This window comes from Ornithodoros turicata, chromosome 8 (genome assembly GCF_037126465.1).
Source record: "Ornithodoros turicata isolate Travis chromosome 8, ASM3712646v1, whole genome shotgun sequence".
Lineage (NCBI taxonomy): Eukaryota > Metazoa > Arthropoda > Arachnida > Ixodida > Argasidae > Ornithodoros > Ornithodoros turicata.
Window position 1 is genome coordinate 25,675,380 of NC_088208.1, and position 26,453 is coordinate 25,701,832.

General features: G+C 44.0%; 1 protein-coding gene across 3 annotated transcripts in view; it reads left to right on the plus strand.

The window, feature by feature from the left end:
• The first annotated feature begins 3,393 nt into the window (after nt 1–3,393).
• The window catches only part of LOC135366775 (homeobox protein aristaless-like), a 62,859-nt gene continuing 39,799 nt past the window's right edge, over nt 3,394–26,453 (plus strand). Inside the window, exon 1 of one of the 3 annotated variants that reach the window (XM_064599682.1) lies at nt 3,394–3,670. Coding sequence is in view for 1 of the 3 variants with exons in the window: in XM_064599681.1 (XP_064455751.1) it covers nt 11,890–11,968 (79 nt within the window). In the remaining 2 variants the exon portion in view is untranslated. Of the gene's footprint in view, nt 3,671–11,683; nt 11,969–20,567; nt 20,617–26,453 lie in introns of those variants that run through there. The other 2 variants (XM_064599681.1, XM_064599683.1) reach the window with 2 other exon arrangements.

Consider the following 26,453-nt stretch of genomic DNA (forward strand, 5'->3'; position numbering starts at 1 on the left):
TGCAAAAGGAACTTTGCGATTCGCCTCGGGCTCCCAACGACGACACTCCGCCGAATATAAAAACACAATTCCAGACAATGTCAGACAAGATTGAGACACATTGCGGCACCGCACAATTTTCATAAACCAAAGGAATGGCACGCAGTGTGGTGAACTCCGACTTTGCGCGTCCTTCTCGCTGTGCTCTCCTCCATCGCTAACGAGACGTCTGCACAAAGTCCAGTCTGGTATCCGTCTAATCCTTGACCCGCGCCGGTGAGATCAAAAGGATGTCGCACAGTGGACGCGAAATTGAACTCGCATTAGCGACACTCAAGTCGTAAAAGGGATAATCATCCATCGTATTAAGACTTTGTGCGCAAGATATGGGCATCATCCCATCTCAAAATTGTCTCCTCTGCCAGACGAACAAAACTATATGTATATAGATATATATAAATAAAATAAAAAAAACAGCCAGTATGAACCGGGCGTACATTTGTAAAAAAAACAAAACAAGCCGGTTGCTTCTATGAGGAATAAGAGGACTCAGCGTCAAGAATGTGTGTTTTGGTTGCGTTGTCGAGATGAGTTATTTATCATAGCTTTACAAGGACGCGTAGTCTCTTAAACTAACAAAGGGTGTTCGTCCTCTCCCGAATAAAAAAGAAATCGTACATATACGATTACTAGGGAGTTTTACTGGACGGGAAATTCTCTACGGAGACGATTCTATAAAGGAAGATGTCAAATCGAAGACCACTTTGGCCACTTCAAAGGATCGGATTTGGATTGGATTATCGTGTTTTCGGAACCGTTATCGTGAACACCTTCCGATGTACTAAAGACTCGCTGTTTTCGTGTATCAATTATGGTAATTGATAATTCCCAGGTCCACGTCGCGAGACAATTATGATCATGAAAGTCGCCACAATGTTCGGTCTGCTGATTAATTTTGTCCACCTAAGGTTTATTTAACGTGTGCCGGAATCTCGGCATACACATGACGCAACGTATTTAACGTGACTCGAGGAGCACTGCGTATACCTAAGCAACTTGTGTCCTGCCACCAGGTCTCTGGAGTCATCGGCCATGATTGAACCCACAACCTTAGGTGGCACTTCCAACTGATCATCTGGGGTTGTTGATTGAACATTCATACATGGCGAATCACCTGAAACTATGCACACATTTTGTTGTTTGTTTGTTTGTTTGTAAGGAAAAAAAAGAGGAACAATTGAACTCGTCTCCCGACTTGTTCTGCTACTCCTAACATAAATTCTCACCCCACCCCCCCACTCCCCCAAAATACTTCTCATGTGCTCAACTCGCAAGTTCGCTATTCACTATGCACATGCTCGCTATTCAGAAGTCCACTATTCACTAGCAGTCCACTATTCACATCCATCCATCTCATTATTCTTTCATCGTTTGTTAGTCATCTTTTTTTTGTTGATATCTTTGTCTTTAATCTACCTCATCCTTCTTTCATCATTTGTTAGTTTTTCCTTATTTCCTAATCCCCTTTTGTCTTTTTATTTATTTCTTATTTCTTCCTATTTCTTTCTTTCTTTAATTCTTGTCTTTTCTTTTTATTTATTTATTATTTCTTATTTCTGGAATAGCAAGCCGACGTCTCGTTTGGCTGACCTTTCCCCCGTTTTTTTTTCCTTTTCTTCTAATAAATATACCCCCCCCCCACTATTCACAATTATCCGCTATTCACATGTTCACTAGCAGTCCACTATTCACATGTTCACTTGAAGTCCACTATTCACAATTATCCCAAGGTCATGCACAGAGAATCCTGTCCATGCCACAGCTCCGAACAAATTTCACAAGTGCCGCCAAGGCAACATCCCTCGTGTTCGGTGCCCAAAGTCCCAACACCTTCACTATATTGAAGACACTGCCGTCTAGTCGAGCAAGTGTAGCTTTCAGTGTAGCCCTTTGAGACGCATGTACCTATTGTGCAGCGTATTATAATATGGTCACTATTCTCCGCCGTTGCACAAACAGAACAATTCGATAAGTCGGCTATTCCAACTTTATGAAGAAAATGACGAAATAAGACACATTCAATCGACACGGGTGTAAACGAACGAACGATTTTGATCGTCACTGAAGAGCAGGAAACTGCAGCAAAATTTGTGCCGCCACCTTTTCACTATACAGAATCCCCGGGTATACAATTCTGCACCACACTGCCTTTCGTTCATGCGCTCCCGTGGAACTCCACCTGTGCCTAAGTTCGTTATATCCTCAATGTCCACCCGCTGGAGCCGGCCAGGACTGAGAGGGCACGTTCTGTACCGTGCTTCAACTATATAATTGCGCGGTCACGATGTCTTCCGTCTAAGCAGGCGCCGGGGGCTGAGCCTAATGAGAACCCACACACACCACTGAACTACTTCACTGTAAACTTCACCGGAAGCCGGTGGGGAAGGAGAAGTCCACGCAAAAGACAAAGTGAACTAGTATACAGAGTCTGATGACCTGGTGGAAACGCGGTAGCCCGTGGTGGATAGTCAGTGGCTTATGAACTTTGGCATTGCCCAACATACTTCACATCATTCATGACCATGCAGCGCCCGCGTAAACGTTTATAGGTTCCTTCGTGTTTTTCTTTGTTCTTTTTTTGTTACTATTGCATCCCCTTGAGTTTGAGGAGTTCCAGGACAAGCACGAAAGGGACTAGAAAAGACAGGGGGAGATAATTAACTTGAAATTAATTAACTAATTACCGAGCTTGTCCCGGAACTTCTCATCCAGGAGGTATATACTACCGTCGTCGCAATTATCGTGCCGTTATAGTATATAGGTTCTTAGTATAGCGTCTCTTGTTACAATGGACGATCCCAGGCATTCTTCCAGAGGAGCGCAAATACTTTCCAAGGGGTGGACGGGGAAAAGCGTGTAACCAACAGGCACTAGATGATAGAATGACGCCTGTCGGAACCTCTGATATCCAGAGAATCCAGTGGATAAGGTTTAGACCATTATAACGACGTTTGAGTGTCAATCAAGATGACCAGCGTGTAAGCGCCCACTTTCCACGGGTGATCTTGGAGCTGCAGGCCCCTGCAGCTCCAAGATCATCTAGAGGGGAATTAAGGGGCACGACCCCCGTTGCCCCCTCTTGGAACACCCACGCTTGTTACCCACGAACGTCAGAAACCCATGCAACGCGCTTCGTTTTCATTGAACGTGCGATATGCCGATGCCCACTTGTCTTGGCCACTCGCTCGCATGTATCAAATGGAAGCGGATGAAGAACGAGGAACAAACAAGCGAAACGTGAGAGGAAACCCCAAATCAAACCATTTCCTGAGCAAACAACTCCTCCCCAGCGCCTCGGCACCGCCGCCTTGCCTCGGAGGGCCTGGCAAGGAAATTACAAGCGACGCACGCGTGAGTTCCGTTTCGAGTAACTTATACGTTGCCTAATGACTCACTCCTTCGACGGAAACAGCATCGTAGAGACAGCCAGGGCCACCCGCCGAACTCATTATCTGAATACGGGTGAGAAAAGAGACCCTGTCGCGAGTCGTATTGGACTTGTGGCCTACATTACATCCACCCGTGGTCGTGGGGAGCCTTTGCGGACTTCGCGGCTCCATCGATATATATATATATATCGAGGTGAGGACTGTAGCGTCTGGCGTCCCGTCTGCTGCAAGAATCCAATGAGGTGAGATGCTGTACGTTATCGGGTGCGAGCAAGACGGTATTGGAACGTGGGCGTGGCCATTTCGGTTACGACGCTGTACAATTTTTCGATGGACGGTAATGTTGGATTATATCTAATAATTATTTATACGGCGTACGCTTCACGTGGCCATATTTACCTATTTCGATGTATGTGCCCCTAAAAGATATCACCTCCGATGGACAACATAATTGAATAGTATATATATATTTATGGTACATAGTATAATTTATTTGTTTATTTTAACACACTACAAGTCATGTCGGGGCTCAGGTAGGAGAGGGTCGTCATACAGTGAATCGGAATTGGTTGCTGAAGAGAAGTTTTAAGTTGTTTGGCGAAGTGCGCTTGTATGGTGGCTTGAAACACATTGGCATATAAGTCCATGTATTCCGGCAAGGAATAGCGTTTTGATTTGTTCGTTCATTTGTTGATAGATTTGTTGCGCTGAATGTCGACGGTTGATGTCGTTCTCGTCCTGCATTGCGCGTGGAAAGGAGGAACAATTGGAACAATTCACGCGTGAGTAGTGCGTTTCAAGTTGAGCGGGATGGAAATTTATTGTTGGCCGCATACACTCTTAAAAAAAGGGTGTACTTTAACTCCTTTTTTTGCCACATATATAGCACCCTTTTGGAGAGTACAAATACGCTCAAAAGGGTGTCTCCTCAGTCCCTCAAGGGAGCAGCATAACACCTTTCTCCCTACTAGAGAGCAATATTACTCCCCGGCAGGGCGAAGGTGTTACGCTACTCCCTTGAGGGAGTGAGGAGATACCCTTTTGAGCGTAATTGTACTCTCCAAAAGGGTGTTATATATGTGGCAAGGAAAGGAGTTAAAGTACACCCCCTTTTTTAAAGAGTGTAGGTTGTGCAACTGGTGGCATAAAGATGGTATAACTGATGTGTAAAGTCATTTTCAATGCACTGTGTAGCTCAATTAAATGTAATGACCTCTAGTGAGTCAACTGTGTGAAGAGGATTCGTTGATCATAAGGATGTACATGTCACTACGCTGCAGCACTCAGACAGGACGAAGGGGGAGGGGGTTATAACAAGGAGACACACGTATCTGCCGACTCTCTTATGACAGGTCCCTTTGTCCTGTCTGAGTGCTGCAGTGTAGCGACATGAACTATCACCAACTACCCCTCTCCCTACCGTTGATCATAAGGACGTCCGTCCATTGCAGAAGAAATCCGTGACTCGCGCAACTTAGCCGTTCTGGGGATACACTGCGAAGAATATCCCCTTCGTTGACTCTATAAAACGTGACAACTGTACCAGTATACTAGCGAAAAATTAAAATACTTAAACACAGATGCTAGAGCTGCAGACCAGTCGGCATCCGAATCGTTTAGCTACTTCGTGCTCCTCAACTATAGAAAGTTAGGCGAGGAGCTTGGGTTGTGCGTATATAGCGTACATATAGAATATCTTAAGTGTTCATTAAAATATCCCTTTGGGCTTGTTGGTGACTGTAAAAGCGCTAAAACCAGGACGAACCCAAGACACGCACAACATCGAGCGCTCACTTTCAACAACTTTACTGACATGCCACATGAAGGTGATTATAATCATTGTAACAGAAACTCCCTTTCAGATAACAGAATACTTTCCGAGCAAACACACGTGTTGCCCGCTTTCTTAATCAGGCAGGCCTCCCAGATCCCTCGATTTCTCTGCTTTTTATACTTCCCTCTCATCTCTGTTTTATCGAAAATGCCATCACACCCGCACTCCCTTGTGTGTAAAAACAAGTTACCTTGTTCACTGTTTTTACAATCCTTATGTTATTTTATTCTTATGTCCTGTGGAGTGTGGACTATCAAAGCAGCTCTGTCCATGCAGGTCGTGCAGCCATGAGGTAGACGAAAGCTTTCGTGGGCAAATAGAAAGGTTGAAATACGCCGGGTGCGTCTTGGGAATGATATACAGTGTTTGTTGTAGGGTTCGTAAAGGGACAGGGCGAGACAAGGATGACACGAAGGTTAGCCGGGATAGGATAGTTGTAATTCCATATATCCATGGGCTACGACATAGACTGATCAAGATGGCACGTAGCTATCATGTTCGGGTAGTGGGTGGGCGCAATAAAAGACTGTCGTCTCTACCTGCAGTTATCAACAGAGACAAAAGAATAGGTTGTACAGTTAAGCATCTGGATTCTGGAAGCTCGTGTACCATGTGCACAAGAAGTGGTTTATGAGATTCCGTTGAGTTGTGGGAAGAGGCATATAGGGCTAACCTGGAGATGTCTGAACACCCGCTTAAAAGAACATAAGAATTCTAAAAACAGTAAACAAGGTAACTTCTTTACACACACAAGGGAGTGCGGGTGTGATGGCATTTTCAATAAAACAGAGATAAGAGGGAAGTATAAAAAGCAGAGAAATCGAGGGATCTGGGAGACATGCCTGATTAAGAAAGCGGGCAACACGTGTGTTAGCTCGGAAAGTATTCTGTTATCTGAAAGGGAGTTCCTGTTGCAATGATTATAAGCAACTTCCATGTGGCATGTCAGTAAAAGTCAGTCGTTGAAAGTGAGCGCTCGATATTGTGCGTGTCTTGTGTTCGTCCTGCTTTTAGCGCTTTTACGTTATGAAAGATTTAGGTGGTAACACGCAATAGATCGTCCTGTGCCGTATAAACACTAAAAGTTACATGTTGATGATGCATGGCATGAGGTTTGTCACCGCTACGTTGCTCAACGCGCCAAACTGTTACTCTGAGAACCTGTTCTCTGGAAACGACACAGTCCAGGAATTGAGATTGTTGTTAGTATTAGTATTATTGTAATCGCAGAAGAGTTTGTACACTGTGGGCATGATGCAGACACATCCGTGTCGATAGAACTAACAACAACAACAACAGATAAATTAATGATGATGAATGGAGAAATTCGCCACCATAAGAACACTACCCCCAACATAGTGTACCCCAAGGAAACCTGGAAGTACTCGATCTGGTTAGTGGTCGATCTGGTTAGACCAAGGGCCGAGGATGTTTGCCAATTTGAATGGGGTGGCCGCAATCGATTGCAGACGAAACCTATGCATCAGCGATGCAAAACGACGAGGTACATGTGAACCAAAGGTCAGGGTCCACTTCACGCATCAGAACTCTTGATGGAACGTCACGGAACTATTGCGCATGTGCGACAGGCCTCACCACATCTTTGAGGACGGTTCGCAATGGTAATCCGCACGCTCGATGGGGAATGGTACGCAGCCGCTGCAGCCCAGTCACCCCCTTCATTGCCACGGATGCCTCAGTGTGCAGGGATCCACTGGAAGTGAACAGAGTGCCCGCTCATCTCAAGACGACTTCGTTCCTCCAGTTTTTGCACAACCACTGGCGCTAGTGATCCACAAATATACCCATGTTCGCTATACACCGAACAGCTGCGCTTCAACAGAATAACAACAACAACAAATAAGTTAATGTAATGTATGGGGAAATTCGCCACGTAAGGTGCGGCCCAATACCCCAAGGCACAATGGGGCAGGATGAGATCACCAGAAGTTGAAGTGCTTCAACAGAAGTTGAAGCACAAATCACGTACCTATTGAATGGCTTGTGGATATATAGTCCGTTGAGGAACAGGGAAAATTGTCATTTTTGTTCTGTTTTGTTTCATAATTTTATACGTAGGCTCGTTTTATTTGGATAAGGTGAAGTACTCAAGAGATCCTAAGTCATAGCATGCGGTCATAGCGAGTCAAATGCAGCACCCTTTCTGAGGTAATGCATTAGGCTTCAATCTACAGAGCGTATTGCGACATCACCAAGGCCGACTTCGTCGAGGCTCACATCTCCGTATTTTTTTTTTTTGATCATTCAGTCAATCATGAAAGCGCATGTGTGTACCCAAGCGCGATACGCATTGTTTCTCGGACAGTGGTACAATCCCGCATGCCAGGTACAACGTCACAATTTGATGCGTCATTATGATCATGATGAAGAACTAAGATGATTGATAGTTATAGGAAAAAAAGAAAAAGACGCGCGCCTCTTGAAGATTTCATTTTTTGAGGGCCTTCTTTGACCTGTTGGTCTGTCGGCTTTCGAGAAGTGTCTATAGTTACAAGTATCTATATACCCTGTTGTGACAACCATGCCGCTCTATACAGGGTGTTTCACCTAAAGTGATAAAAAATTCTAACTGGCGACGTACTCGGCGGAGGATTGTCGGGCTCTCGGCAACTATACCTTCTGGAATCTTCTGCCGCCACTGAGGAAGGCTTTGGACAGCTTTTAGTTGCGGAAAATTTACGTTTTCAATTGAACTTTACAAATTGCCGAGCGAACCTCATTTTTCTTTTTACAGAAATACGAAGCCCTTCACGGATAACCGCAGACCCAACAAAAATTACGCGCAGTATCGCAGAAATAGTCGAAAAAAATTAGTGAAAATTCAGCTTTATAGAGGGGGGGGGTATATGTTTATTCACACAAAAGGAGATGTCAGCCAGGCAAGTGCCAGCTTGCTACTCCTTAAAAAAAATAGGTGCGGGAGAAGCCACGATGGCAACGCGTTATATAGGCTCCCTGCTTGATTGTCGCAAAGAAGCGCACGCGAAATGTGCGTCTAGAGGAGGTAGTGTCACCGCCTTTATTTGTTTTGCCTTCTTTGTGATAAGACGGTTGTTTTGCTTTCTCTGTGATACGACGGCTGTCACCAGTATCGAGGCCAAAGCGGGGGAAAGAAAGGTAAAACAAGAAGCGGGAACGCTTTCTCCTCTCCCCGCACATTCCATGCGCTCCTCTTTGTGGCAATCCATGAGGGGACTTCACTCACCGAAACCTCCGTATGCTCCCTTTAGCCTTCTATGCGTCTGCGTTACGACAGACTGGCAGAACTTCAACCAGTGTCTACACCTCTAAAGTCTTATCTATACAGAAGTACGCCAAGCAGCAGCCGCCGCCTGGGAACTTCCAAGTTGCAAATTGAAGGACTGAACTGCTGTGACAGGCGAATCGCGGCCCACTTGCAGCAGCAGTGCAGTGCAGCCTTATTGAACATAGTGGTTCTTGGGCTACGTTGTTAATGTTCCACATGATGTTGTTACAATGCACTGCTGCTGCAAACCTTCGAAGGTATAGGAATGACAAAGCATGTTTCTTATATAAGCGGCGGCGAGCGGAGAACTTCTTATACAGCCTTGGCCTTGTATGCCCCGCGCTACCGAATGGACCGCCAGATCTCGAGTATTATGTCACCGGACGTCGCCACCAGACGATGGGAGAGATAACACAGGCGGCACACACCAACCCGAACGGAACCGGTATCCCGAACCGGTAACCGAAGTTTTTGTTCCGGTTCGGTTCCGGTTCAGCCCCAAGATGGTGCCAGTAATTACGGTTCAGTTCCAGCTAAAAACAACGGTTAATTCCGATTTTCGTTTTCGGTTCTGGTTCGATTCGATGCCCTGCTTAAAAGCATATACATACCCTGTCCTGGCAAGCGGTTCATTCCTTCACCACTGTTGTCAACCATTAGCTTGTCTACGGGGTAATCAGCGATTCTTCATCCCAGCATGTGACCACGAACTTGCTTTTGATACACATTAATACCGCTCACTGTACCGTATGCCCATTGGTCACCGTGATTAGCACGCACGCATGTTCGCCTTCGATATGCAACACCAGATGGATAGTGTTGTCTTTGGTGTCACCGTGTGCTCTGCTACTGGCCGTGCATATTTTCTTCTGCTCTCATGAAGCTGATGCCGCAACGGTATACACACATGCCGCAAAAAAAATTCCATCGATCTGGTTACTAAATATAAAAGCATAGTTGCGGCGGTGTGGATCAATTTTCTATGGTTCGATAGAAAATATATATTTGCTCAGGTCATATATTTGCAGGTCATATATTTGCTCCTATACGTTTGTTCCTATGTACTACACTGATATTTTTTATATGTTCCAGCCGTGTTAGAACTCATCCTGCGTAATATTACAAGCCGGTCTCCTACTGATAAGCGTATGCCATGAAAGTTATCTGAAGGAACATCCACTTTTTCTATACCCGCTCATTCCGGAAATGTGGCGACATTTTGTTCTTTATCATAACCGACGATTGCACGGAAAGTTACTCACCAAGCATTCGAGCAATTTCTGTGTAATTCAATGAAATACAACGTAATACCATACGACGGATATTGCAAATGTCGCGGAACTTCCCCTACACTCTTAGAAATGAACTTCACCGCATAGCACGCTCCTAGCCAACCGTCATCTCGAGCGATATCGTTGTCGGCCATTTGCTGAAAACGGGAGGAGTACGCCATTTTTGTGACAATTATGAACCGCATAAGTGTAACAAAAAAGGCGTACGCCTACCGTTTTGAACGAATCATGGCACATAGCGATATCATTAGAGATAATGGTTGGCTAGCAGTTCATTTTTAAATCAAGTAGATTTTGGTGACGGCACCGAGAGGGAAATATGCTGATTCCATCGCCGTTGTAGTTTTACATGACTCATAGGAAGCTCGTTAATCATGACTACCTGCAGGACGACGACTTGAGCTAAGTTGAACTATTGAATTGGTGACTACGTCCCAACATAGCTCGTTGTCGACCGCGCCAGCCGATAGCGCGCTGCACTGATTTGCTGTTCGAACTACGTCATGTTGATATTCTTGCCGCTCAGGCTTCCTGGACTGTACACGCAACGCTCATACACGAAATTTCCAATCCAATTCATCACCCAGTTTATTAGCTATAATAATCTATAATAATATTATCTATAAATACCATACACAGATTTCTAGTGGCGACTGTCACCTTCAATATGGAATAACGTGAAGTCTACGAAGACGTTCACACGCTTATTTTAACAACAGCGATGTCAGAGTAGTGCCCAGACCACGCCTACGAAGCAGCACGCTTTATCTGTAACCTGTGTAACTCGGGCTAACCAAAATGACAGAGGTTACTTCACTGCAATGTCACGGTGTTCTACACCGAAGCCAAATTTCGACACAAGGGAAGGCAAAGAGGACATGGTTTAATTTGGCTTGAAAAAAGAAGGAAAACACGAGGGAAAAAAAGAGTCCCGCGGATGTATAAACACAAAGTGTCCCTAAGCGTCGTGAGCCTCCCATTTTCAACAAATCGGGATAGACAGCGTAGGAGCGTGTGATGTGGTGAAGTTGTGTTTCTGAAGAGAGAGTTCTGCAGTTGAGCCCATTATAAAAAGATGAGACACAGTGGACAAAATTTCGAGTAAAACGCACAATAGTATTGGGAAGCGTGGAACTGTAACTACGTACGTCGCGTGGAAATACTGTCATGACGTCACCTGTCATGTCGAGAGTTGATAACGTGGTCTATGATGAACAAAGCAGCCAAATATGCACTGTAAAAGGGGCCATAGGAGGCTACACTCTTAAAAATGAACTTCACCGCATAGCACGCACCTAGCCAACCATCATCTGGAATGATCCCAATATCTGGCCCGATTTGCTGAAAACGGGAGGCGTACGCCTTTTTGTGACACTTATGCTGTTCATAATTCTCACAAAAAAGGTGTACGCCTCCCGTTTTCAACAAATCAGGACAGATAACGATATCATTCGAGATTATGGTTGGCTAGGAGCGTGCTATGCGGTGAAGTTCATTTTTAAGAGTGTATGATAGAACACAGCAAGACAGTAGAACTGCTAGCAGTACAGTGCAACAAGCAGTTGTACTGTCATGCTGTGCTCTGTTTTCTGTGTTTGTTTGTCTAGTTTAAGAGCCCTCAGATTTACCACACGACATTCGGGCAATCCCACCGTTACAGCCCCCACTAAAGGAGACGCACACAATATGAACAGAGGACGGTCAACCGAACGGGGGACAATCCCATTTTACCGCCTCTTTTTCTGACTGGCCAGGTAGCAGTCAATCAGCTTGAACGGAGGCTGTGCTTCAAACGCGCTCCGCCTCTTACGCGACCACCCTCCAACAGGTTCCGTTGACGTAGGCCCCAGCAGACGTTGCTTTTCGGCTCGTGTGAGCGGTACCACGCTTCTCGTCTCGTGTGCATCGTCCGTCCGTGAGTGTTGTGGTGCGTGACTGTGCGTGACATCGGTGGTGTGACAACGCTGATAGAATGGTGGAAGAAGAAGCAATCTGCTGAAGTCGTGGGGGGCCAGGACGGACACGCCAGCGTGCTCGGTATGAGGCACAGCGCTCAGTGGGAGTGCCATGGTCCATAGCCCGCTTTCGAAGGCGCACGACTCCGCTGGTAGACACAACAGCACCAATCTGCCTGATTCGGAAAGAGGTAGGCGGGACACTTTTCATGTTGTCGTCTGCGCTAATAAGTACCAACTTTTTATTTATTTTATTCTTTTTGCGAGGGTGCATGTAGCCCACGATCTTCATGTTACACTCACTAAAAGAGAGTGATTTTAGTCCTTCTGGAGACTAGATGTATTGCCACAACCATTAGTTCAATATGGACTAATTCCAACTATTAAGTTCAACTATTTGGACTAATATGCACGGAGCTTAAGAATTTCTGCAGCGCTAGGGAGTAAGTTTCAGGGTCAGGGGACGATATTATGAAAAGGGATAACGCTTCCTTGAGTTTGAGGAACACGTGATACAAAGAAGACAACACAAGGCTCAAGAGTATTGACTTGAGACTCAAGAGCCTTGTGTTGCCCTCTTCATATTGTGTGTTCCCCAAGCTGAAGGAAATGTTACCTCTGTACACTAGTTCGCTTGCACCACTCTAATTTGCCTAATAATCGACTAATAGTATACGGCGTGTAACTGCAACCCAGGGGACTACGTAGAAGCTTTAATTTCTCCCCAGTTTCCTCGTTGTTTCCCCTTTGAGTGTAAAGGGTGTTGGAACTCCGTCAGGGGAGGGGGGGGGGGAGGCGTACGCCTTTTTTGTGACAATTAACATAACTGCGTAGTGTCACAAAAAGACGTCCACTTTCAACAAGTCAGAGGAGTGAACGACGTTATTCATTGGGTGGCGGCTGGCTATAGGAACGTGTTTCTATGGTCCTGTTTTAGGAATGTGGCTCCTATATACCGTGTATATTCATATTACCAAATGTATATCCGTTCAACTTTTCGGAGGCGTTGTGAGATTCTCAAGGGGGCGGTGCTGGAAATATCCCTGTAGGTATACAAAGCAATATACACGTGATGTACAGTATAAGCTGCTGAATATGTTCATGTTGCGGAGCGTGAAGCGTGCCGGCATGTGCAACATGATTTGATTTGATTTGATATTTTCCGGTGCAACAACAGCGAGGATCATAACGTGCAACATGCGACATCTTACTTTCGTCATGTGAGCATGTATACATGCGTACCTTCCGAGAGAGTCCCCAAGGAGCACCGCAGCAGTCTTCAAAAGTCGGTTCCATGAGTTCTACATGCTAGTAATATATACGAGCCGGTACCGCGTTCGGACCTGTGCAAGATGTGTCACTCACAGCCCTGTCACGTGGGAAATTAGATGTCATTTCCAGCGAGTGACGCTGACATTGAATGTCATTTGTTCGTTGCTACAGTGGAACGTGTAATTACACTGCACGAAAATTATATTCTCATACCCAGTGAGTTTTGGCGACTCATTCTGTTTTGTTCTGACAATTTTGTTCTGTTCCTGCGAAGGCGGAAGGTGCATTAGAGAAACAGTAAATAAATAATAACGAAAAGTAGTAAAGAAATAGTAGAAAGGAACAGAAAAAGCGAAAAAAAGGCAGCAGTGAAAGCAGTAAAGAAATAGTAACAACACAAATGAAAAATTGTCGGTCGATTTGTGTTTTATACGAGCTTATTTATTTTTGACCATTCAAAAGGACGACTTCAGGCGGGTTGCAACGAACTAGCCTCGTTCCCAGACAGCTTCCGTAACAGAGTTTTATGCCAGCCATATTTAATCGTTGAGAGTGCCTTGAACCTGTGTATATCACGATGAATAGTTAAGGCAGCGTGGTGGATTTAGACATGGACGCAAACACACTTTAGTATAGTGCTTTACATTTTCTTTCGCTGCGTAGCTCTGTACATAGCACGAACGAATGACATTAAGTGTTCATGTCATTCACTGGAAATGACATTGAATTTCACGCGTGAGAAGGGTGTTACAGAGTCGTCCACGACTGCTGAAGAAGCGAATATATTCTGAAACAACTTGCGCGGGACTGGACAATCACTAGATGGACACGTGAATTAGCTCAGTGCTACGAACAGTAAGGTTTATCCAATGAGATTAGGTACAGAGCTGGTGCCCTCAGCGCCATTTTGAGTGTACTTCGGTGTACCTTTGAGGTACAATCTCACATGTTGCCCATAACAGTTACGTGGGTTTTGTGACGCGAAAGGGTGTTGTACAATCACGCGCACGAATGACAGTTTGGTCACTGCATGGCCAGGCGCAATTTTTGCTTCGGATGCTCCCCCCCCCCCCTTACGCTGCCTTCGTCATGTCAACAAAAGTAAACATGCGAGGGTCTTATTTACTGCACTGTTAATTGCTTATTTATCAATCTATGGTGGCTTTTATATAGTTCCGGAAAACGCATCACCAAAATATGTTTTTTACACCTTTGCGGCTTAAATGTCTTCTATATATTGCACACACCATTGTGGCGTAAGCTTCACACCGAGAGTGTAATTTAAAACACCTTTCTTCTAAACGGTGTATCCTGTACAAAAAGTACCATTTCAAAGGGAAAACCAGAACAACAGAAAATGAACGTCAATAGAATATTTTCCATTGATTATTGTTCCAGATGTATCATTGTTCCACTGTTTATTTAAAATACAATCTGCACAATTTTTCCATTTAAAACACTGTTTCAGAGGGTTCATTTTGCAAGCAGCATTTTTAACACTGTTATAACACTGAAGACGTTACTCTTAATGCAATGTTACGTTACGTTACTTTTATAACACGTTTCAGCTGAGCGTGCGGAATAAGAAAAGGTGTTTGTTTACAAAAACATCCCCTTTTACATGCAGAAATACGCAAAAAGTTTGCTGTGCAGGACTTAGCAAGATAATTACTGCATTAGTGTCAGAGCAAGCGTACCACGTGAAGACAACGTCCCGCACTAAACTCGCAAGTTATGACGTTTAAGTTTATCGATATGGCATGATTGCGTGACCACATGAATGGTATAATGACATGAGTATATATAAGAAAAACAATTTATTGTGACGGTCAGGCACAACATGAAAATTGAAGGGTAGAGAAATAGAATGCTGGTTGAGTAAAAGTTGGTGGACTGCTTGGCATTAGGGAACTTGTAGGTGAAGCGTTCGCTGTTTAGAATTTTTTTTAATTATATATATAGTATATATGTATATATAATTTCATCTGTCCATGTATTGTTCAACCTTTATTTTACTTCGCTTCAGCCTTCTAATGAAAACTGTATATAATACTATGCTGACAGCCAGTATAACCCAATAAGTTGTTTGCTTGGCGTTTATCAACCGCTATAAAGGAAGTTGCTACATTGTACAGTCCGGAAGAATTACAAGGGTGACTGCTCTTAATCATAATACTGCTTCGTAGAAGCATGTCTGGACGGAAACATTTCCAGACGTGCGGCCAATGTAATATGAAATATAGTTGAGAACTATATGGCGGTGGAACATCGGAGTTGGTTCCTTAAGTGCGATTTGTTAGTTGGATTTCAAGTATAAGTCACAGAAATTACTGCAGATTTCACGTCTACAGCATTCAACGTACGATTGCGGAAAAAGGAAATATTGGGGATGTTAGCAAGCGATTATGCACGCAGACTCCTGCAGAGTAACAATATAAAAAAAGAAATTCTGCTGAATTCCCAAGGGACTAAACCCTAATGTAAAAAGGAGTAATATGATAATAGAAATCATAGACAATGTGCACTACGCGGTGAGAAAGACAGAAAAAAAGAGCAAATTATATATAGGAGCAGATACAGCTGCCCTGGGCTGCAATTGCACCCCATTTTAGTTCCCTGACCCTGAAATTTACTCTTCAAGTGGACTATCCGTCTATAGTCCCCAAAAGGACGAAAATCTTTCTCCTTATTTTCTTAGGGAGTGTAGTAATTCAATATTCCTTTTATACGTACGACGTTTGACAGGTCTTCGAAGGTAGAAACAGTGTATACACGAATGAAAAGCTAACCCGGTAGGCTTGAGTGACGAGAAAAAAGAAAAAAAAGAAAACACACACACACACACAAAACCATCTGGGCCTGCTGATGATACCCTTACTTATTTGTTAGCAATTGTCACATTACAGCGAGGAGAGGGGAGGTGCCTAATAAAAATTATTCTGACTCTTAGTGGAGCGCAGAACACAAATAAAAACGCTCGCGATCCATACACACGAAAGTTAGAAGGTACGGAAAAGGCAATCGTGTGGTATACCATTAAAATCCATTACAAGGCTAATGCAAACTGATGAGGGAAGGCATTTCAGACTTAGTTCACTTTTTTTATTCCGTGCTAGCACCGCGAAGCAACTGTGGTTATGAGCGGCGTACAGATGTGGACAGATGGAGAGAGGACAGAAGGAAAGAGTGAGGGACACGGAGGGGTTAGTATGCGTGGTGGGCCGACTTCAGGGGGAACTGAGACGACATGCGTCTGGAAAGTCTTCGGAAAACCCAGTTCATGTATGGATGTTGGCATATCTATGTATGTTGACACCCTTTGGAGAGATATACACCCGCCTTGTTATGCTCATGGGTGGTGTGCACTGGAATTTTCAGTTCTTCGTCTTTTTGTCTTTTTTTGTAAGATACGTGGACGTTTTCTTTCTTTTTTTTTTAGAACGCTGAGAGCACGAATATGGCGAAAAGATTAATCACAGTGCCCCCACAAGGCTAACTTGCAATGCCTCCTGAAGGACACGTGAACATGTGCACACAAAGGAGCCCGAATTACAATATATGGTAGAGGTTCGTTTATGTAAAACAGGGCATGATCTATAATGAGCTTTCTTGCAAGGTAGGCCCTATCTTCGAACAGGATAATTATTGACGTACGACAGTATTGCACCACTTTATACACATGCGGTTAACATCAGGCCAGAATGGTGTTGAAATGGCGCTGCATGGTGTACTGACGTCACACCGTCGTGAAGTTATTACTGCGACGTATGTTATGAATGGGTACATGCCGACAAGACCAGCCATATTACGAGTGCCAATCCAACCCAGCAATATTACAAGTGCCAACGTAATTTTAGTTTGTAGTCGTTTTGGGGACTAGGTGCATTGCAATTGGACGTTTATGTGAAGTTTAGGGGCTATTCGCAGGACTGGGAGTGAATTTCAGGATCAGAGGAGTAAAATGGAGAGTACAGTCTTGAGGGCCAGAAGCTCTCATTGCTCTACAATTTACTCACAGTTCTTTTGAGTCACATGAAGTCACAAATGGCGTCACATGAAGCAGCAACACTGTGCAGTCGTTGAGGGAACAAATAAAAACAAACAAAACGTGAACTGTAGCCCAAATAATCTGAATGCTCGCAGCGACCTCCAAGCTTATATACAAATGCCTTCGAAATGAATGCCTCCGCGTGGAGAATAATGTTTAGCACATATTATTCTTAGCAAAGCATATTGCATCGGTAACCTTATCGCATCGGTAACGAAGGGGTTAGTAACACAAGTCAGGGAAAAAAGCACCAGGTGCACAGGAGCTAGAGGGCGTCTCCGCCCCAGGCTGATCACAATCGCGTGATAATGTCTAGCGTGACAGCTGCCATGTTCGCAGTCACGTACGGCTATGGGACGCTTCGGTGACCACTTTCTGCTATATATGATCGTCCGGAGCAGAGAATGTGCTCTTTCGCTGATGCCGCGCTCACTGCTGTACATGGTCACGTGTTGTTCTCATATCGTCTTCAATCAAATTCAGACGCTCTTTGTGGTTTCCACGCCTGGGAGTAACGTTATGATCTTTCATTGAACGTGGGTTGCAAAGTGTCCTTTGCGAGCGCAAAGTCTAGCGAGCGCCTGACAGAGATTGAGCAGCGAAACACGGAGGAAGTTGTCCTGGGGAGGAGTCGCAGTTTTAATTGTACGAGATGGGATTCAGATAGTCGTGCTGTCCCACACGCGCATTGGTGAGGTGTTCAAAGTACAACACTGATTTTAAACGGTTCGTTCACATTTTGTGGTAAATATTATACATGGTAACAAACACAGTACCTGTGACGCGTGTAAAGCTGATTAGATCGTAGACTTTGCACTCTGGACGAATTGTGTGTATTCTGAATAATGCTTGCAGGATCAGTAAGTTCAATGCAGGAAAAAATGCAAATTATGTATCTATATACTGTGAACTAAATGTGACATTATAGGCCGTGTAGTTATCAGACGTGCCCGAAAACGTCTGACCTGCTAGAAAGTGAAAAAATATGATGTGACGATGGAACGATGAAGCGATACGGAAGCATGCGGAGCAAATAATACACTCGTCGTGTCATACCTCGATCCCTACAACAAGGGGCTAAAATGCTGGAGCGTCTACTCGGCAAATGTTTGTAGCTAATTCTGTAGTAACCTCTTAAAGTGTATTTTTACTGCGCAAACATCAATCCTTTCTTTAGTCAAAAAGAGCGGTGATAGGTTCAATGTGATACAAGGAAATTTTCGTGTGGCAAGCCCATTAAGACGTTTTTTTTTTTTTCTTCTTCTTCTTCTTTTCGAGGACAGGACGCTTTCGAAAAGTTAACAACGCTGTGTGCGCCTGTAGGTAAATTATATAATTTCGATGCCAATTTCTCCGCAAGACCGAGCATCAAAACCTGCCCGAATACCAAAACCTGCGTCTGCGTACACCTCTTTTATGACAGTTATGTAGTTCATAATTGGCACAAAAAAGACGAACGCCTCCCATTTTTAATAAATCAGGGCAGAAAACGATGTCGAAATGATGGTTGGACAACAGGTGAAGTAACGGCTGGCTCCCCTACCGGCCTTATAGGTTTGCCGTACGACTAGGGTAGTACGTGCAAGACGCGAAATCCAAAATGTCATCCTACAGAGCATCGTAGTTTTTGAGATAGACAAGGAAAACGAACGTCATTGGTCATGTCCAGTTTCGGTTTCACAGTGACGTTAGCATATGCTACCGCACTTCAGCGGACGTCACAAGAGAGTGGGAGAGAAATAAATGTGACTGAGGAATGTTCCGGCGAGACTTGGTTAAGAAGTTATTAGCAAGTTTTTTTTTCGGAATCGGTGGATCGAATGTTTGGTAGACTTTGATTTGGTTTAATTTGGTGTGACTTTACTGGCGCAAGGATTACAGAGGATTGCTTGGCAGAACAGACAGAGGAAGTCACTGAGATGTAATGGCAGCGTAAGCCGCTGGATGTAAAATTCAATTATAAATTGTTGGTTGCTCATCTAGTTGAACTATATCGCACGCTGAGTCTGAACACAGAAAGAAAGCCAGTAACAACGTTCGTTCAGCTTTAATTCGTGGCTGGACTTCCCCATTAAACAAACAATGATACCATACCTGTTAGAATTGGTCCGCTCGCTTAAACGACGTCAACCAACCGATCAATCACTTTTCATTAATACGGTTATTTCAGACACCGAGGTGCAAGAGGGACTGCGAGATGCAGCTATAGAGATATACCAGCTCCCCTGGCATAGTGGTTAGGGTGATCGCGCAGAGACTGGGAGGTGACATGGGTTCGAATCCTGTCACCGGCTGTGCTGACTGGGGGTTTCCCCACAGATTCCCCAGGCGAATGTCGGCACAGTTCCCCCTGAAGTCGGCCCAGGACGCATACTAACCCCTCTGTCCCCCACTCCTTCATTATGTCCTCTCTCCATCTGTTCAAGTCCATACGTCACTCATAGCCATAGTTGCTTCGCGGCGCGAATACGAAACCTAAAAAAAAAAAAAAACAGCCAGAGGTGCAGTCCCTCAGAACTTAAATCTATACGACACGATGATTTATCTTGTGGTTGCAACCGGGTTCAATACAACAATATTGCAACCACAACGAAAACAATAAGTCCCTCTACGAAAAACATAACCGCCGTGTATACCATAACAAACATGAAGCTTCACTAAATGTGTCAGCAACAAGTCTGTCCTCACACAGTTGCCAACATGCGCTGTATATGCGATACCAGGAACAAGTTGAAGAGACTTTCCTGTTCTCGGTCGGCGCTTTAACTCGTAAAAAGAATGTCATTAGTGGCCTCTCACGGGCGTTGCCGACAGGTGTGAATCACTTCACGCTTGGCAGAGTCCTCAGGCGGAGGGGCAATTTCGAAATGAGACACACACAGAACAGCGCTTACGCACATTGTCTCTATGTGCGCGTACGAGCAATTTGGATGTTTACTTCCGGTTAATTTGTACCCTTTTCGCTTTACTCTTCGAGTGAATGTACTTAGGATGCTGCAACAACGTGTTACTGCGACGTGATTATGACGTTCTTACATGTTTCGAGGAGAGGTGGCGGGGGGGGGGGGGGGGGGCAAGAAGTGGCGGTCGCCCCTGGCGCATTCCTCAGAAGGGGCGCCGGACTGCAGGTCACAAACGGGAGTTGATCCTCTTCTTTTGCCAATGAACCAGGACCCGAAGGGAGCTTTGTAGTGTGCAATTTACTACTTCACTTTTTCTAGCTTTGAATAATGCCAGAATAATGAAACCACAAAATAAATTCCTATTTGCTAGTGCGTCAGTAAAATTCCAGTCATCATCAACAACAAAATAAATTAGTTGTCACGTGAGCGTAGCTAAATACGAAGGGCGCACGTGTAAATTCTTGATTTTGTTTACTTTGGTTGCCACGCAACATTTTTTTAGACAACTATTCAGGGGATGCACGCGACGGCGGGCTCCGCATTTGTTTGTCACGAGGCGGAAGCTGGTCGAGACTGCTCTGGGTGCATACACATCGGCGTTGCCCTCGGTTCAGCTGTGAGTCAGTATAAGGTTTGCACACGTACGTTGGCTGTGAACCAGGGACATGTGGCAGATGAGGAAATCGTTCGCTGTATTTATTTTAAGCAACGCCAGCTCCCTATCATTAACTGTGTTAGGCAGTTTGTGCACGGGTTATTTGCAGTTCGACCTCTAGCGCGCCGGGGATGGGAGGTGACCCGACTCGGACACCGGGAACTGGCTGTATACTGTCTGACTGTTTACCTTCGGGTTTCACCAGATGCAGGGAGTTCCCTGTACGGTGTACGTTTCCCCTGCATTTTTGTAACCCCCCCCCCCCCGCCGAAAATTTTGAGATTGCCCAATACAGCTCGGCTATACCAATGCCCACAGACGTAAACATGTATTCATAAACATATAGCATGCCCCCTCCCTCTTCCCTGAGTCGATTTCTGAGGAAACTACTGATCAGGGGGGGGGGGGGGGCAATGACTTTAAAAGGAAACAAAACTCCAACTCCAAAAGAAAATGCTGTCCTTTGAATAATAACCGACGCAAAAAGGCGCCGATTTTCGAAGGAATCGACATTTAAATTAATATATATATACACTTGGCTTGAATATGCCATGAGTGACTCAAGGAAATTTTCTTACCCCCCACCACGTGCTAAAGTTGTTGCATTATCGAAATTGAAGGAAGCATTATTTATGCGCTAGCAGTCGTACAATCATGGCCGTGGCAGTCATTTGTTCGTCCGCACGTCTATAACACTTTTATTTTATTTTTTTCGGTTTCCTGATGAAAGCACAGCCTATGAAAACGGGGGCAATCTGGTGTCTGCACCCACACTCTTAGTCCCCTGCTCCTTCGTATATGTCGTGAGATATGCTTAGGCTTCTCTTTATTAATTTGTCGTATTTTCCTCATTATTTCTTTTTCAGCACCTTTTTTTTTGTCATTGTTGTAATTTTGTTGTCATCATATACTTGTTGTACCATAAGTATTAACCAGCGTGCAAGATCCTGGCACTGCAATCCGTTCCGAAAAGCATCCGAGCACGCTAATGGCACTTATACTTTTTATATCCCATGCGCCCAGCAGTCTTACGTGGCCGTTTTGTCTCTATGTAATATAATAGTGTTGTTCGGCAGTCAGATGATCACGCACCCACTTCTTTCGTGTATTTCTTGCCCATCAGGCCGTTTCTGCTCCGATTACGCTTCGTCTCGGGTATATATATATATACTGCTCAGAAAATGGTCCACATTAGTTTTAATTCCATATAGCGATACAGATGCACGTCAGAAGCATGTGCCATGCATGACAGACAGTCACGTAGAAGCGCTATCCGAAGCGCATCTGTGCCCTGGTTAAATTTACGGCACATCTCATTGCGTGGTGTTTGCCGCTACGGAGGCGGCGAATTTGTTCGCCTCAGTTGTTGCGTCTCACTGCTTTGAAGTGTTTGTGCGTAGCATTTTCGTCCTTCTTTACATTTTTGCAAATGTGAAACGTAGAGAATTTCGGCGACGTTTAAACCACTTACGTGGAGCAGTCATGGATCGATTACTTTTAAAAAGTAACTACGTTGTTACAGTTGCAGTTGGTTCTGTTTCATCGCTTATGGTTCCGGGGTCCCTGTATAGCAAGCTAGTGTGGATCTTGATGTTGTTATCCATGTTAATGAGCAACTCACTGTAAAAAAATATAAAACGTAATGGAGCATTAAAAGAAACGTGTTCATTTGTTTTATGTATAGTGGGGCCTAATTAACGCGTCCTAGAGTAGTCAGTTCCGAGTGTTTTGGGACTATAACGTCTCCACTTTTGCTTTTTCCAACCAATCAGATGGGAGAAAAAATAAAAATAAGAGAAAGTTGTAAGCATAATATAATCACTACTTATTGCACACATAAAAATAATTCTTCTTTTGTTACAAGCAACCGAGTTACTGCTAGCTTGCAAAAATAGTAGTTGGATTACAGTTGCCTTCTTGAACGTAACTATTAAAGGTAGAGTAAACAAAGTTAAAGTGATTTATTTACTTCACATTTTTGAGAAACGAAACCTGAGTACATGCAACTGTCAGAAACCTTATTTTGCATTTTAGCCCTTGTTAGCACTTTTAGCACCATCTTTAGCACCATTTAGCACCGATTTTTTTGGGGGAAGTTATCGTTAGTAATGAAACAAGGGAAAGGGTGGTGGGTACGCTAGCTGGAGTAGATCCACGAAGAAGACTGAGAAACACGGACAAAGAATTGAGTTGAGTTGAAAATAAAAGAAAAAGATGGAGAAATAGGCCCTCATTACGACAGCCAGCAACTCCAGATCACTTAGGAAGATAAAACAACAATTTTATTCCGATACAATACAAAACAATAAAATACAAATGTACAATACAAACAATGAGTGACAAAGAAACTCAATCAGTCACTCATATACATACTGTGTCCACCAGCTTGGTATTTGTTGCGATTTTATGACACTCTCTTAGTGCGACTCACTTAGTACTCTTCCACCTCTTCTATAAGCACATCCCTTTCTTAAAAGGCCGTTCAGCAGGCGTGCTGGAAGGAATGCCGAATTTCGCAAATTTCACGTCAAGAAAGTCGTTGAGCGCACACAAGCACACGGCGCAAATAACGCACTATATACGCCAGTAACTTAACGACAGTTACATTTAACAATTATTTTCACCAAAAGCGGTATAGAGCTAGAGTCACATGTAATCTTCTCAGAAAAGTACATCGCAATTCCAATAGTGAAAAGAAGTATATATAGCCGGTTGCAAGGTACATGTAGCTCTGTTGCCATGTCTGTTGTCTACATGTACACTGCCCCATAGTGTATACGCTCAGACGTCAGACAGCAGCTGCAAATACGTACTGTGGGGTATAGTTTGCAGATTCACTTGCATCAGGTACAGTGGATGATGTAATTGTACTTCCTGTTTTAATGATAAGCGCGATGACGATGAACGTGCAGGTCGCTGGCTATATCTGCACGTATAATGTGTGCAAAAGAGAGCAGCTGCTCCCATTTGTGTTGTTCATATGCTACTTAAAATATCTTGCACTGCTAAATATTATGACAATCACCAAAGGAAAACATACACAGAGTCTGAATAACGAATGTGAAGTTGGGATCTACCTTTGCACATAGATATGCACAAACACGTATGTGCAAAAGAGAGCAGGTGCTCCTATTTGTCTTGTGCATTTGCGACTTAAAATATCTTGCACCGCTAAGTAAATAATATGGCAATTACCAAAGGAAAACATAGAATAACAACGAATGTGAAGCTAGGATCTACTTTCCACAAATTTGTAGCCTGAACCTATACCTGAACCTGAACCTGAACCTGTACCTGTACCCTACCCACTTATACCTGTAACGATAACGAAAAATGACTGTACGCTTCCGTACCTGAAGCACTGTTAAATGTGGCAGACGGCTCTGCGCAAAACATGAGCATGACGTGCTCATAATTACGCTGCATGGGAAAAATGACGCACGAAAAATGTTCAAATGGTATACATATTCGTTCCAACTAATAAACTACTAACATTTAGTACATGATCTTTATCTTACGTATGGTCTACTTTATGGTCTATGGTATTTACGGTCTATACTGCACTTACAGTTGGGGCTTTAACTGCTCTTTGAAACTATGCTGTGATATACAGCTGATATAAAACTGAATACATTACATGGCGCGGAGCTACACAAACTATACGCTGTTTAACCGTAACAAACACCCCCTGAAACTATACCGTCAAGTGATGTACCAAAAAAGTTGTTTAGAGCGCTTATTCCTTCCTGGATGCAACTCCTCGATTTGGAATGGGCCATTCTCTTCAGAACGCACAGCGCATGCGCGGCTCATGTTCTGGCTGAAAAGAGCCGGAACCATTAGTACGCTACCCGCTACGCTTCCCGGGTTTTGGCGTCAAAAATGTAGGGAAAGGACTCAGGGACACGCACACTCAAACTTCGCACGGACGGAAGAAGCAGACACCGGGGTCAAAACCTATAAGATAAAAAACGAAAACGAAACTGAGGCGCTATATCTCACGTGCATTTGTTTTCAGTAGCAGACGACATTCGAGAGAGCGCCACATACTGGGGAAAACGGCCCATTACTTCCGTTACTTAAAGAAGGCATTCCCGCCGACGTCACTGAAACTGTCAGTTCTATATACAGGACGACTGTTAGGATCCCGCTCGTTCAGATACGGGCACTTAGTCTCTGACACGCAAACGAACACGCGACCTCTCTTCCCCAACAGCACAGATCCCCTCACGTCACTGCAAATTGATGGATCGCCATCAGGAAATCATCTCTCCCGTTTTCGGCCGTCTCTGTGCTGCCGCAAATCCCTGGAGACCCCATCGCAAGGCTATTATTCCGTCCACTTTTAAGCACTTTAAAAATAATCGAAGTCCAAACTAAGCCATTAAATATCGAAACTCTGCAAAACAGAAAGAACGCCTGTGTATCGGCATTCTTTGGCTATAGCGGAGACGAGCGCACCGCTTCTGTTGCCGAACGGACTGCGGACTGCTTTGTACACACAAAGCGCGCGTTGCCCGGCTTTGTGTTGCTGAAGCAGAATAATCAGCTTAGCACAATGATTTCAATCAGTTTATAAGCGGCTTCGTGAGCCTTGTATGTTGGGCTGTATAGAAACGTGTTGCGTGTATTTTATATTACAGCTAACGAGCTCTCAAGGAAACGTACGGACCAGCGGTGAAATTGGGCGTTATCTGACGGTAAGAAGATGGAATACCCCGCCGGGGAGAAATCACGAGGGGCGTTTAAAATGAGTTGAGTTCTTGCTTGACTAAATAAATAAATAAATAATAGAGTTGAGTTGATACAGCTGCATACAAAATAGGGTTCACCTGAAGAGGGGGACCTAGGATTTCCTACGCGAAACGTCACAATAGATGCGATAAAACAGTGCAAGAAAAAGACAAAACAATAAAGAAATTTACGGAACAAAGATGGTTCTCGTTTGACTCGTGACGAGGTCAATCAGATTTATTATGGACAAACTTTGATCTTGAGGAAAGACGTGCGAACTTCTCAAATAAGTTCGTGGTGGGCAGGATAGACAATGGGCCATAAAAGGCCTCGACAAAGAGTTTGTGCGCTGTCCCTTTGCGTTTCATCCATTCATAATTGTCGCCTTGGGGCAGGCATTAATATCGCCTTCAGCTCGACTGAAAAACATTGCTTGCAACGGCGAGAGTTCGGCTAGATCCCGATGTGTTTCAGAACGACAAACAAAGGCTGAGCTGTGCACAGCAACTATTTACACTTAGCAGTGTAATCTGAGCAGTTACTTGAGTACTTAGATAATTATGTTAATGAAATATTCTGAAGAGCAACTATTTTTACACCTTTCATCGTATAAAAGGGGTGTTGTTTTTTTTACGTTCACACCCTTTTTTAATTCCGCTGACTCAACTGAAAGGTGTATACCAGCGTTGAATATAGCGTTTGCAAAACACCCACCTCAAACTGTACTTAAAATGACATGACACCCAGACATGATGTTGTCTGTAGAAGATGCTCTTTCGAATAGTGTCTTTGTAGAATACACCATTTAGAATAATATTTTACAAAACACGCTTCTGTATTGTGCACGTACACCAGAAAGTGTGAGCCTTATAGGACAAGACGTTTACACCCGCAAAGGTGTAAACTAATTTCTTGTGGGAAAATGGTGTTATCGATATCGTATAGTTTTCCCAGTTTAATTCTCAAGGGACATCGCGCTGAAATTATATACAACAGAACTAGCAAAAAAAGAGAAAAAAAAGTAGCAGCATGAATACAACGGATTAACATGGTACACGGTTTGT